The sequence below is a fragment of the Taudactylus pleione genome, unplaced genomic scaffold (assembly GCF_031769625.1).
Source record: "Taudactylus pleione unplaced genomic scaffold, aTauple2 ptg000019l, whole genome shotgun sequence".
Taxonomy (NCBI): Eukaryota; Metazoa; Chordata; class Amphibia; order Anura; family Myobatrachidae; genus Taudactylus; species Taudactylus pleione.
The window spans coordinates 12,999,361-13,013,985 of NW_028284421.1; the positions used below are offsets into that span (position 1 = coordinate 12,999,361).

General features: G+C 46.2%; 1 protein-coding gene across 2 annotated transcripts in view; it reads right to left on the reverse strand.

The window, feature by feature from the left end:
• APBA2 (amyloid beta precursor protein binding family A member 2) overlaps nt 1-14,625 on the reverse strand; it is a 416,211-nt gene that overhangs the window by 102,946 nt on the left and 298,640 nt on the right. Inside the window, exon 7 of one of the 2 annotated variants that reach the window (XM_088443426.1) lies at nt 6,265-6,300. The exons of the other annotated variant lie outside the window; for it this stretch is intronic. Within the exon in view, the coding sequence (XP_088299552.1) occupies nt 6,265-6,300 (36 nt within the window). The remainder of the gene's footprint in view (nt 1-6,264; nt 6,301-14,625) is intronic. 2 annotated transcript variants of the gene reach the window in all.

A 14,625-nucleotide genomic window follows, 5' to 3' on the forward strand; every position in this document is an offset into this window, starting at 1 on the left:
AAACAATCTAGACATTTGTTGGAGGTTTTGCGGGGAGGGCACCCTCTCCCACATTTATTGGACTTGCCCTTAAATCACCAAATTTTGGAATTTCCCAATCTGATAAAAGGTATTACAAATCTTTCCACCCAGTCATGTCCTTCATGCTCCCTATTACCCTGCCCTATCGCAAATAGTCTCAAAATCATATCCTACACTCTATTAACCTTTTTACCACCTGCAATTGGAAAAAAAAAAATATTCTCTCTTTCCGGTCGTGAATAAGTTCTGGCTTATCGACCATATAAAATGTAAAAGTATAGAAGCCATTTTAGAATAAGACTCCATCTTGTTTTCAAGTATTCCACGTATACATAAAAAGTAAATGTACAGGACAGGAGGGAGTTAATTCATATATCACAGAAAAGCATATGTACATATATGGGAATGTTATTCAAATGTTAGAAAGTCTTGAGACTGCCAGCTATCAGTTTCACTGCAGATAATGAACAACAGATGTGTTACTTGGAGCCTATAAATATGAGTCTGTCTGTTAAATAAAGCAGAGAGGAGATGCTTGTGATCACACTCATTTGTGTCCAGTGTCTCTTTTCTCCATATGATCATATGTAGGTTGCAACAGACAAGGCCCTGGGGGTGACCAAGAAAGAACTCAATGCGTTAGCCATAGCTATTGTCCAGAGTCGACAATAATTTTTAACAAGAATCTTAAATGATAAACCTTAATTTATATGTCAAAGCACTTATGTATGAATCATTCTCTTTTGCTAAAATACTTGTTTACCATTTTATAATTTGTTTGTTCAATATTGTATAAAACTAAAAAAATATATTAAAAATAAAATAGAATATACAGTATAAAGCTTTTTTTTACCAAAAGCAGCCGTAACTAATTAATGCTTCATGACTGCCCTAAAGTTGCCCCGTCTACTTCTTTTATTCACAGTAAATTATACAAAAATAATTACTTATTTTTCAGGACAGTGAAATGATTCAGTGCTGCTATACAATTCTAATAATTTACACAATGTATACCAGCAGCATTCAATTCCATGAAGATGAATCATATTCAATATTGATGGTGCTTATATATTACACAATATATATCATGGGGATAAAGCTGTCAGTAATGTGTAGCTAACTGTAACAAAAAGAAAAATATGACTTTGACTCAAAGCTTTAAAGTACGCTATGTTACACAGGATCGACAGTTCTAGATTATTTCACAATTCACCAGTATCACTGTGATCCTCCATGTGTTATCCAAAGAGAAAGGGCATTCATCACTCACAGTTTTTGGAGAGGCAAAGAGGCCTATTTATCAAATAATATATGCAGGATATCCCAGGAAAACTCCCGTTTCTAGGGAGTACCCAGGGCTGTAGAGAGCTCTGCCGGGCCCAGATACAGAGAGTGGCGTGGCCTAATCACGGAAGGTGTGGCCACGCCCCTTGAACAAAAAATTAAAAATAAACACTTTTTGTGCGCCAGGGAGGGGGGCGCTGTGAGCCCCTCAGCCCAGCGCAAGGCCAGGGGGGGCGTGATCAGTGTGATCGCTCTCCCCCACAGGCATAGGAGACTGCTGTGGCTGCTGCTCAGCAGCCATGAGCAGTCTCCCCCTGCAGCTCAGCACATGCTGTGTGCTGGGCTGCTTTGTGGAAGAGAGAAGGGACGGGGGGCGGCGCCAGACCTGGGCCCCAGCTGGGCCCTTCAGGAAGCCCGGGCCCGGTTAAATAGTACCCACTCCCCTCCCCTCTTGGCACCCCTGGGAGTACCCGCAAATATTGAGGATCACCTGAATGTAACTATGGAGGACCACATAAGATGGCAACTTTACCCAGGCTTGCCGACATTCTGGCTGCCCCTTCCAGGAGGGAGCAGTCAGATCAGCATAGCAGGGGGGCGTGGTTGGCATAAGGGGGTCGGGGCCAGACAGTTTACACTGCATTTGTGGGTGGAGTGGGGAGTGTGGCTGCGGGAGTTTCTCTTGTTACCGCATGGAGGCGGCAGGCTTGCCTGCCTTTCCGGGGAGCCAGGAACGGCACCCGGTTTTCGGCAGGCTCCCAGACAAATCCAGAGAGAAGGCAAGTATGACTTCACCAAGCTCCAGAATGAGTAGCATTCCGGAGCTTGGCCCCAGTTAGTCACTGTAGCCTATGGGTTACATTCCGCACATTGTTTTGGGAGAGGGATCTGAAACTCTGCTTTGCTTGCAGAACTCCTCCAACCCAATAATTCCAGAGAAAGCTTAATGACCTTTCGCCAGACATCTGCACATGCACTAAAGTGTTTAACCTATCAGGGATCTAGCAAAGCTACTCTGGCTTTGTCGGTACCATTGCAGGTTATAGTTGTTGCCATGTCAGGGTGGCGTTAGCTAGCTTAGAAAAGCTTTGCTTTGATTTTTGTTGCTTGATACATTGCCTGATTTCATCAAGCCCTCCATCCTTATCATAATTTATCTGGCGATAAACCTTTGTTAATTCAATCAAGGCAATTAAGGAGGCTTTTACTGCCAGTTGTGTCCCCAAAAATAAGTTCTTATTATATATATTGCAATGGTACTGTCTAATGGTCTTATGAAATTGATAGAAATTCAGCAATAAATGTAATCTCATATACAGTGCACCTATAGGGCGCAAATGACATCCCACATGCTGGGTGCTGGCTTAGACCTACTGAGAGCAGAAGATAGAACCAGCACTATCAATATGTCGCTGTAGTATATTTATTACAATACGTCAGTGTTTCCCAAACTGTGTGTACCGCAGCGCACTTACAGGGGTGCCACACGGGTCCGCCTACCGCCAGGTGTTTTTTTTCATAATATTTTTTTTTCAGGCAGCCAGTCTCTGTAGCAATGCGTTTCTCTCGTTTTTGAGACAACCGCATTAGGTAAGGGCCAGATGGGGGTCGGGATATAGAGCAGCAGGCAGCTCCCTGCAGATCTTCCTTCCTGCTGCTGCCATATGTGCTCATGACACTCAGGGTCAGAGGAGCATGTGCTAAGCCCTGATTGGTGGAGCTCAGCACATGCTACTCTGGCCCCAGCAGAGAGGACGGGACTACAGCAGCATGGAGGAAGGAGCTGCTGGCTACGAATCCACATCAAGCAAGGTGATAGAGGTACCGCAATCTGTGTATGTATGTGTGACCCTGCTGTATGTGTGTATGTGTCATACTTGCCGAATATCTGGCTGCTCCTTCCAGGAGGGAGCAGCCAGATTGGGGGAACAGAGGGCATGGCCGGCAAAAGGGGGCGTGGCCGGGCTGAAGGCAGTTTGCGGGTGTGACAGGGGGCGGGGCTACACAATGCCAAAAAAACAGGCATTGTGAAGCAGGGGGCGGGGCCAAAATGACGCGAACTGCGTCAGCGCCCCCCCCGCTGCGGGGGTTTATCAGGTACTGGCGGGGGGGAGACGGGGGATCGGCGGCAGGCGGGAGGCTTGCCTGCCTTTCCGGGGGGCGGGAGCTGTACCCGTTTATCGGGAGGCTCCCGCCCGATTCGGGAGGGTAGGCAACCCTGGTATGTGTCTATGTGTGACTCTGCTTGTCTGCATGTATGTCATGTGTCTATAGATTGTAAGCTTGCGAGCAGGGCCTTCCTACCTATATATCTGCCTGTTATTACCCTGTTTTGTTCTAATAATGTTCCAATTGTAAAGCGCAACGGAATATGCTGCGCTATATAAGAAACTGTTAAATAAATAATAAATGTGACCATGCCTGTGTGTATTTATGTGTGACCCTGCCTGTATGTATGTCTGTGTGACCTTGCTTGTGTGTATGTATGTATGTATGACCATGCCTGTGTGTATGTATGTCAGTCTATGTGTGATCCTGCCTGTACATATGTATCTGTATGTCTTAAGCACACTTAAGAGGTTATTATTGTAAGAGAACCTCACTTTTGCCAGTGTTACATTAGCGTGAGTTCCAATGTAACCTCAACACTAATTGAATCTACCCCCTGGCTTAGGGGTGCCGCAAAAAAATTCTGAGAAAATAAGGGTGCCACACACAGAGAAAGTTTGGGAACCACTGCAATTCGTCATATAACAGAGAACAATACAGTACCAGCCAATGGCTAATTTAGTCATATTTATAAATTAATTTGAGGAGACGTGGTTCACTTAAATGTTGTATTCCAAAGTGTGTTTATTAATGTTGTCTTCTTGATTGGGGTGGTGTAAAATAGGTAATTTTTCATTTTAATTCCCAGATACTTCTGAGCCTTCCAACACAATATAGTCATACTGTAACAGTATTCCTTTCTTGGATGTTCTATTACAGGTACAAAATAACCATGTGCCTTGTGACCTGTACTGTAAATTGACAAACAAAAAACAGATATGTGGCTTCTGACAGCTGTCACCATAAACATTGATTTATTCATTATCTTTATCACAGATGGTGCTGGTTAAATGCAAGATGACAGACATTGATTTATGTTCCCAATGATTTCAGGAAATGACTGACAAGTTTAAGGCTCAGGGTTACTCTACAGAATTACTATAGACTGAGACATGTGTCAACTACTGATACCATGGGCAGAAAGAAACTTACTATAGTGAAATAAATCCATGTATGACCACTTTCTGCAAGGAAAGAAATCCTGTCAAAAGTATAATAAATAAGCTTTGGTATATCCTCCAGCAGTGTTTTATTTCTGATGGTACAGTACTCAGGAGCACACAGTGCCAACACTTATGTTTGGTATAATTATGAATTTGTATAACAACTGTAGCTCTGGAAACAGAAAAAATAATCAGTGAAATTATTTCAGAAATGAATAAAATAAGCATCTGAATATGGCCGCTAAAAAACTTGCATCAACTTGTGACTATAGCTGAGTACCAACACCTGGTCTCTAAGATCTGGTACCTTTTTAGAAAAAAAGGCCTGTGCGCTACAAGGCTTATCCAGGCATTCAAAAAACAGTCCTCACATGTTCTGTAAGAGATATTGCAATTTATGTGACACAACAGACCAAGTAGGACCACTTCCTGAGCTGCGAGTTGCCATCAAACATTCACAAATCAGTGTGATTTGTGTATGTTTACTAATGATTCGTGTGTTTTTGGGTTCATTTTTTGGAAAAAAAATTGACGTGGTGTCCCCCCGAAAAGGCAAACCAGCCTCGGACTGGTCAGCCAGTCCTGGTTCCTAAAATTACAGGGAACAAAACGAGTAGGGTTCCACAGTAGGGGTACAAGTGCCGTCCGTCTGCTGGCACTTGTAGTTCCACAAGAGCCAAAGGACAGGCATGCTGACACCTGTAGTTCCAATGTAAAATACAATAGTTTAATACTATTTAACACTTTATTACCCTCATACCCACCGCTCCAGGGGTGCGGGGAAGAGCCCCGGGCTTCAGACCAAGCCCGAGGTTTCGGGAGAGGGGCGGCCCTTTTTTAGGGGGTCCCCACCTCACCTAAGATCCCCGGCTTGGCCTGACCAGCTTGGGGTGAGAATGCTTTGGCGCTGGAGGCCCGGTAATAGGGTCTCCTGGCTGTGGCATTACACACCTGTCGGTTTGGGTCCGGTGCTGGTTTTAGATATAGGGGGACCCCTACGCAATTTTTTCCCCCATATTTAACACCAGCACTGACCCTGACGCCAGGTGCTGGTTCTTAAAATACAGTGGAACCCAACTCGTTTTGTTCCCCGTAATTTTAGGAACCAGGACTGGCTGACCAGTCCGGGGCTGGTTAGCCTTTTGGGGGGGGGACCCCACGTCAATTTTTTTTTAAAATGAACCCTTAAAATTAAAAACAAGCAGCCTGCACATATTTCATTGATATGTGCAGCCTGCTTGTTCGAGAGAGAAAATCGGGCAGGGAAATCAGGGCTTCAAAACGGACAGGACAAAAACACCATCAATCAAAAAGATCCTGTCAAAACGGGAGCATTATAAATTCCCGATTTTTAAAGTGAAAAAAACAGACTTTTTTGATTGATCCTATCCGAATTGAAAAACGGGACAAATCGGGACCAAAATGAATCTTAGTAAATTTCCTTATTTAACCGTATCCAGCTCCGGTAACACTTGCAACCCTCCCTTCCACTATATCAAATTGATGAATTAATTAGTAGCATTTTCCGTTCTGAAGGAGGTAGTATAATTTTTTTATATATAGGTGAACAGAATGTGTTTGCTTACTTGAGTAATACAGTTTGAAAATGTACAATAAAAACTGTGTCGATGTCATGAGAAAAGACCATGAAATGGATTTCATTATAAATATGAAACATTCCACACACCGCTTTTTTCTTGATTTTAGCAGCCTTCTGCATCCTCTGAGTAGACAGCAGCGTGTGACAGAACATAGAGGAGTGTGAGCGCGGAGGGAGAAACAGAGAAAGAGTCATCTATTAGCATACAGTCCTGAGAATGTGACAAGGAAACCCACACAACCACCAGATGTTATGCTGCTAAAACGCGTGTTAACACCAAAACCATGTAACCTGATATTTTGTTTCTATACAGATTTGACATCACAAGAATTGTTATCACTTTTTCAGTTTTCAAGCAACAGGAACATCCGACCAATGTCTCAGTACACTGGATAAGAATTTATATTTTATAACCACAAAATGGAAATCAATATGTCACCAAGTAAAGGAAAGTCATCAGGACAAAGTTGAATTAACACAACCACCTTTTATTTTATTAATCGAAAACAAGTTCCAGAGCACTGACGTTCCTGCTAATCCTAAGTAAAGCACAGAATTGGATTTCTGTTATAGGTTCAACTGTACAAAGTGCAAAGGACCAATAAAGCTAAAGCATGAGCTGAGTTATAAAGCAGAGCTAGTACTAATATTTATAAATATACGGTAAAGGTCTATGTAAACATTTCAGCAGGGCAGCAAAGGCCCTAGAGAGGCACCCTAGGTGGTACAGGGTGTGATATGAAAAGTCGACATTCAGAATGTCAGCACCAGAATGTTAACAGTACCTGAATGTTGACACTCAGAATGTCGACTTGGACATTACATCGACAAGCAATATGTCAATATTCACAAATGTCAACATGGTTAAAATGTCGACATGTTCACAATGTCGACATTTAACATGTCAACACCATAATGTTTAGCCTAACCCTAAACCTAAAAAACCCTAACACCTATACCTAAGCCTAATACTAACCCTAACAATAACACAAAAGTGTACTGTCTACATTCTGTTGTCGACTCGATAAATGTCAACATTAGGAACATGTTAACATTTTAACAATTTCAAAATTTTTCTGGTCGACCTTATGTCAAAGTCGACATTCTTGCTGTCAACATTCAGAACCTGTACTGATGCACTGTGTCTACCTTTCTGGTAGCCGCCGCCACAGCAGGGACAGTGCTGTCCCTGTTGTGGTGATGGAGCAACGAAAGCTGCAGCTGTCGATATCGATAGTTGCAGCTGTTGCACAGGACATCGGCGGACAATGACAGGGGCACTATGAATCCCACAGTAATACATAACGTGTGCTAATACCACTTCTTTCCCATGTCGGCCATTCATACATCTTCCCTACTGTTTTTTGTTGACCCTGCTGCATCCCACGCAGAGTGCTGGCCACTGACATGAAGATGAAGCATCAGCAGCATCTTATACATAAAGCTCCTGGCTGGTGCTCCTCTATGCTGGGCATGTTTCGCCCATTCACTGTTTTAGATGCCCTCTAGCCATTGGCACCCAAGGCAGCCACCAAGGTGGGCCTAGTGATAGTCCCAGTCCTGCACTTCAGTACCTTATGGCCTATTTCACACCTGCCGGTTTTGGCCGGCCGGCAAAAAAACAGGCAGAAGCTGGACGTTTTTTTCTGTCACCCAGTGCCTTTGACACGCAGCGGCTTTGAGACAGTTTTAATGTTTTTTTTTATTATTTATCTACTGGGCATGCGCAGCAGCAGCTGCTGTACAAGCCGGCCGGTGTGTGTGAAAGGAAACATTGGCCCTGATTCAGAGCCGGACGCTCTGACCAGAGCGCTCGCTCTGAATCAGGGCCCACCTCCATAAATATGGAGCGTCCTCCTGGACGCTCGTATAGCTGTGGGTCACCACCCACAGCATATACGAGCGTGCAGGATGATGGTCGCGATGGTCTTGACCATCGCGACCATCGCCACTGCGAGCAGAAGCCTGCGGTTGAGTTTCTCAACCGCAAGGCCAGGAGTGATTTTGGCTCTATCAGAGCCAAAATCACACACACTGACATCACTAGTGATGTCAGTGGGGCCGGCTTCTGACGGTAGGCGTTCCCTTGGGAACGCCTCCGTCTGGCAGGCACGCCCATCAAAGGGGGCGTGCTGTCAATCAACATCGACAGCACGCCCCCTTTGATCAGACACTACGAGCGAAGGAAAGTCCTTCGCTCGTCGCGTCTCGCGCATGTGCACGACGAAGCTCCCTCCGTCGTGGGCAAGCGCAGTGCAGACCATCGACCCACTTGCGAGCGGACAGCCGCTCGCGAGTGGGTCTGAATCAGGCCCATTGTTTCCTATACTCCACTGGCTTGCAGGGACAGCACAGCCACGGCACGGCAGCTGTCCTTCTCAGTGGATATTCCCGGCTGAAACACGGCTACCGTGCCGTGCCCGTGCCATGTGAAAGGACCCACCCGCTTCCATCTACCACTAAATTTCACACCCAGCAAAAAAAGAAATCGGTATGATTGGAAGCGGGTTGGAATCCCGACACCAGCATCCCGGCAGCAGTGGAAATCCCGATCGTCCTCAGGTAAGTATTAGCTACCCCCTAACCCTCCCTTAGGGGTGCCTAACCCTAACCTCCCCCCCAGTACCTAACCCTAATCCTCCCTTCCCTGCTGCCTAGACCTAAGTCCCCCGGGGGGTGCCTAACCCTAACCTCCCCCCGAGGGGTGCTTAACACTAACCCCCCCTTCCACTAGCCTAAACCTAACCTCCCCGGGGGGGGCCTATCACTAAGTCCCCCCCGGGAACCCTATGTCACGGCCAGGGTATTTCAGCATGGCGCTAGGCGAGTGTTACCTGTGAGGTCATTGTGGCGCGGGCTGTCTGGTGGCGGAGCTGGTGTCTGGCGGGGGGCTTTGGCTGCGCGTGTTGTTGTGCGGGCCTGTTGTCACTCTGCGCTGGTAAGGCCTGGCGGCGTCTCCATTCCGTTTGGCATGGGCGCCGCCATCTTGCCTTCTGGCCATGTGATGCGGCTGGCCAATCCTGGTGAGTCACATGTTCCCTCCGGCCAGTAACAGCACGGCATGGGGTATTTAGGAAGGGTCAGAGCCTTCCTTCTTTGCCAGTGCAACGTGTATCTCAGCCTAGCTGAGAGGGAGTTCTCTGTGCTTTCCTGTTCCTGTGAATTCGCTGTCTGCCAGTCTGCCTGTCAGCTCCTAGCTCCCACTGGACTACCCCGCTTCCTCCATCACCCTTGCCCATACCTGAGTGCCTGAGTCTGCTGACATCTGCGCTTCAGTTCACTACCTGCATACCTGGGTTGATTATTTTCAGTTCACTACCTGCATACCTGGTTTGATTATTTTCAGTTTCACTACCTGCACACCTGGACAGCTCTAATTGTTTCTACTTGGACATTAACCCTTTTACTCCCACCACAGAACTCTTGTGCAAATTTATATATTCCTGGACTTTTATTTACTGCCACATTATATGTCTACTCAAGCACTTATTAAAAATCCTAGTTTTATTTTCAAATCTGCTTCTGTGATCGCTCCTGCTACCACCCCGGGTCCACAAACAACCCAGGACATAACAGTTTGCACTGGCGCCATGGAGCCGGCCACGGATCAGGAGTCAGGAGTGGATTTGTTCCGGTGCATTTCTGGTCATTTAGAAAATCTGGAAAACATGCAGCATCAGATGGCTCAATTTCTGCAAGAGATGTCCAAGCGACAGGATAGTTTGCAAACTTCCTTTTCTACCTCTGAAGTACCAGCATCTACATCCGCATCAGCGTCTGGGAATACAGGAGGCAGATCATCTCCCTGCTTACATCTTCCTTTACCAAATAAATTTGACGGCAATCCTAAACTCTGCCGAGGATTCCTAAATCAGTGTGACATACATTTTACCCTGCAGCCTGACAACTTTCTAACTGCAAGAACTAAAGTGGCTTATATAGTCTCTCAGTTATCCGGCCAGGCCTTGGAATGGGCTTCCCCACTCTGGGAGCGCTCAGATCACCTGCTGGATAATTATGCAGGCTTTGCGTCATCCTTCAGGAGGATTTTCGATGAACCTGGGCGTACTGTATCAGCATCATCAAGCATCATGACACTGAGACAAGGGGTCCGTCCTGTCAGTCAATATGCCGTGCAAGTTCAAATTTTAGCATCAGAGCTCAAATGGAATGAGGAAGCCCTCACCTAGACCTTCTGGCATGGGTTGTCAGACCGACTAAGGATGATCTAGTCACTTGAGAGCTTCCTACTAATCTGAACGACATGATTTCGTTGTGTATCAAAGTTGACCTACGCTTCAGGGAACGTCAGGCTGAAAAAAACAGAACTGACCGGCAAAGGTCATTTACCCCCTCCATTTCTACCCGTCCCATTCCTTCTCCTACTGAAGAGGAGCCTATGCAGGTGAATCATACACACCTCTCCAAAGAAGAACGTCAGAGAAGAATGCAAAAGAACCTCTGTCTGTACTGCGGAGAGTCCGGTCACCTGCTGATCTCCTGCCCCCGTAAACCGGGAAATGCCAAATCCTAACTGACCCTGGAGACATCAAGTTAGGAGTTATGAACCCGTCTCCAAAAATTAAAGATTTCACGATTACCCTAGCCTTGGATCTTAAACCCAAACCTGTCTTTGCTACTGCTCTACTCAACTCGGGAGCAGACGGAAATTTCATAACGTCTAGTTTCATAGATAAATTTCAGATTCCTTGTTTATCTCTCAACCATGCCATCTCTCTGACCTCTATAGACGGACGCCCTCTAACTAACGGGATAGTCACCAAAGAGACTCAACCAGTATTGGTCCTTAAAATTCCTGGTGATATCAGAGGCCTCTCAAGAAATTGTTCTTGGTCTACCCTGGTTACGTCAACATAATCCCAGGATTGATTGGAGTTCTATGCAGATTCTGTCATGGGGTATGGACTGTCAGAAATCCTGTCTTCCAAAAATTCGACCTGTGAGAAAGACAGTTCCATTAGTTTCTTCTGCCATACCCAAGGAATATCAGATGTTTGCCGACGTTTTCTCTGAACAACAAGCAAATATCTTACCCCCTAATAGGGAATGGGACTGTCCAATTGAATTGATACCTGATAAGATACCACCTCGTGGTTGTACCTATCTGCTGTCCTTGCCAGCGACTCAAGCCATGACCGAGTACATCCGGGACAACCTGGCAAAGGGGTTCATTCGCCCCTCTACTTCACCTGTCGGAGCTGGGTTTTTCTTCATTGGCAAGAAGGACGGTGGTCTAAGACCATGTATCGATTATCGAGGACTTAATGACATTACTGTAAAGAATCGATACCCTCTTCCCCTGATTACTGAGTTGTTTGATAGGGTCAAGGGCTCTGTCATTTTTTCTAAATTAGATCTGAGAGGGGCTTACAACCTTATTCGTATCCGAGCTGGCGATGAATGGAAGACCGCTTTTAATACCAGAGATGGACATTTCAAGTATTTAGTAATGCCTTTTGGATTGTGTAACGCCCCTGCTGTCTTTCAAAGTTTCGTTAATGAGATTTTCCGGGATCTGTTATATGTTTCGGTTGTTGTCTATCTGGATGACATACTGATTTTTTCACCCTCTGTGGCTAAACATCAAGAACATGTTAAAGAAGTTCTGACCCATTTGAGAGAAAACCACCTTTACTGCAAACTGGAGAAGTGCGTCTTTGGAGTGTCCAGTGTACCTTTTCTTGGCTATGTAATATCTGGCTCCAGTTTAGAAATGGACCCCAAAAAGGTACAAGCAATTCTGGATTGGACCCGACCTCAGACACTGAAGGCCATCCAGAGATTTTTGGGCTTCGCCAATTATTATAGACGCTTCATTAAGGGATTTTCTACACTGCTGGCTCCCATTACAGCCTTGACCGCAAAGGTGCTAATCCTGCCCAATGGTCACCTGAGGCAGAGTCTGCCTTTCATCTTCTAAAACAGGCCTTTATCTCAGCACCAGTTCTTAGACAACCAGATCTGGACAGGCCTTTTTTGTTGGAAGTAGACGCATCATCTGAAGCTGTGGGAGCAGTCTTGTCTCAACGTTATGAGGACAACCGAGTCCATCCGTGTGGGTTCTTTTCTAAAAAATTCTCACCTGCCGAAAGAAACTACGCCATAGGTGAGCAAGAACTACTAGCTGTAAAGTTGGCGTTGAAGGAATGGAGATATTTGTTAGAAAGCGCCAAGTTTCCATTTACTGTATTTACAGACCATAGAAATCTCCTATTTCTCAAAAAACCCCAATGTGTGAGTCCTCGTTTGGCCCGCTGGGCAATATTCTTTGCCAGGTTTCAGTTCACCCTGACCTTCCGGTCTGGAGCACTTAATCAGAAGGCTGATGCCCTATCAAGATCTCTCCTCTGTGATGATCAATCTGAAAATCAAAGCAATACCCCTGTCTTGGAATCAAGAGTTTTCGCCGCATTACAACTTCAGCCTCCTACGGGAAAATCATTTGTGGCCCCGAAATTAAGGAAGCAGCTTCTCACTTGGGCACATTCCTCTCGCTTCGCAGGGCACTCAGGCATTCGGAAGACCTTGGAGTTCCTGAAAAGACACTATTGGTGGCCTTCTATGAAGGCAGATATAATGGAGTTCATCTCTTCCTGCTCCTCCTGTGCCCAGCATAAATCATCACGACAAGCTCCAACTGGGGAATTGCTTCCATTACCTACTCCATCACGTCCATGGACGCATCTCTCCATGGATTTCGTCACAGACCTGCCAGTCTCTCAAGGTTTCAACACTATCTGGGTTGTAATAGACCGATTTTCTAAGATGGTCCACTATATACCGTTGAAGAAGTTACCTTCTGCCCCTGACCTGGCACAGTTGTTTGTCCAACACATATTTTGTCTACATGGCCTTCCTGCTGAAATTGTCTCTGACCGTGGTGTGCAGTTTACTGCAAAATTCTGGAGGGCTTTGTGTTCTGTTCTTCAAGTGAAGTTAAACTTTTCCACGGCCTACCATCCGCAAAGCAACGGCTCCACCGAGAGAGTTAATCAAGATCTAGAGACTTTCTTAAGAATTTTTATGTCATCTTCCCAGGACAATTGGGCTGCCTTGCTGCCGTGGGCTGAGTTTGCACACAATGCTTCCTACCACTCGTCAACTAACCAAACGCCATTTCAGGTTGTATATGGCCTTCATCCTCGTGTTCCCGAATTCCGAAGCCTGCCTGTTTTCGATGTTCTGGCCGTGGAGGACACGGTGCGGAATTTTGCTGCCATCTGGGCTCAAGTACGGTCTGATTTGTTGAAGGCATCCTCTCGCTATAAGACCCAGGCCGATAGAAAGTGTAGAATAGTTCCATGCATGCAAGTTGGAAGCCAGGTCTGGTTATCCACCCGGAGTCTTCGTCTGAGGGTTCCTTCTATGAAATTTGCACCACACTTCATTGGTCCCTTCTCCATAACAGAAGTCATTAATCCAGTGGCCTATCGTCTACAGTCATACCTAAAAATCCCTAATTCCTTCCATATTTCCTTATTGAAGCCCCTGGTCCTGAATAAATTCCATAGTGCTCTACCTGCTTCTCCTCGAGTCCAGACGGAGAGAGGAGTTGAGTTTGAAGTCGCCCAGATCTTGGACTCTCGTCTACGCAGAGGTCATCTACAGTATTTGCTGGACTGGAAAGGTTACGGTCCAGAGGAACGTTGCTGGACCGATGCTCGTGATGTCCACGCTCCCACGCTCATCAGGAGATTCCATTCTGCCCATCCGGAGAAGCCTGGTGAGTGTCCTGAGGCCACCCCAAAAGGGGGGGGGTACTGTCATGGCCAGGGTATTTCAGCATGGCGCTAGGCGAGTGTTACCTGTGAGGTCATTGTGGCGCGGGCTGTCTGGTGGCGGAGCTGGTGTCTGGTGGGGGGCTTTGGCTGCGCGCGCTGTTGTGCGGGCCTGTTGTCACTCTGTGCTGGTAAGGCCTGGCGGCGTCTCCATTTCGTTTGGCATGGGCGCCGCCATCTTGCCTTCTGGCCATGTGATGCGGCTGGCCAATCCTGGTGAGTCACATGTTCCCTCCAGCCAGTAACAGCACGGCATGGGGTATTTAGGAAGGGTCAGTGCCTTCCTTCTTTGCCAGTGCAACGTGTATCTCAGCAGAGAGGGAGTTCTCTGTGCTTTCCTGTTCCTGTGAATTCGCTGTCTGCCAGTCTGCCTGTCAGCTCCTAGCTCCCACTGGACTACCCCGCTTCCTCCATCACCCTTGCCCATACCTGAGTGCCTGAGTCTGCTGACATCCTGCGCTTCAGTTCACTACCTGCATACCTGGCTTGATTATTTTCAGTTCACTACCTGCATACTTGGTTTGATTATTTTCAGTTTCACTACCTGCACACCTGGATAGCTCTAATTGTTTCTACTTGGACATTAACCCTTTTACTCCCACCACAGAAATCTTGTGCAAATTTATATATTCCTGGACTTTTATTTACT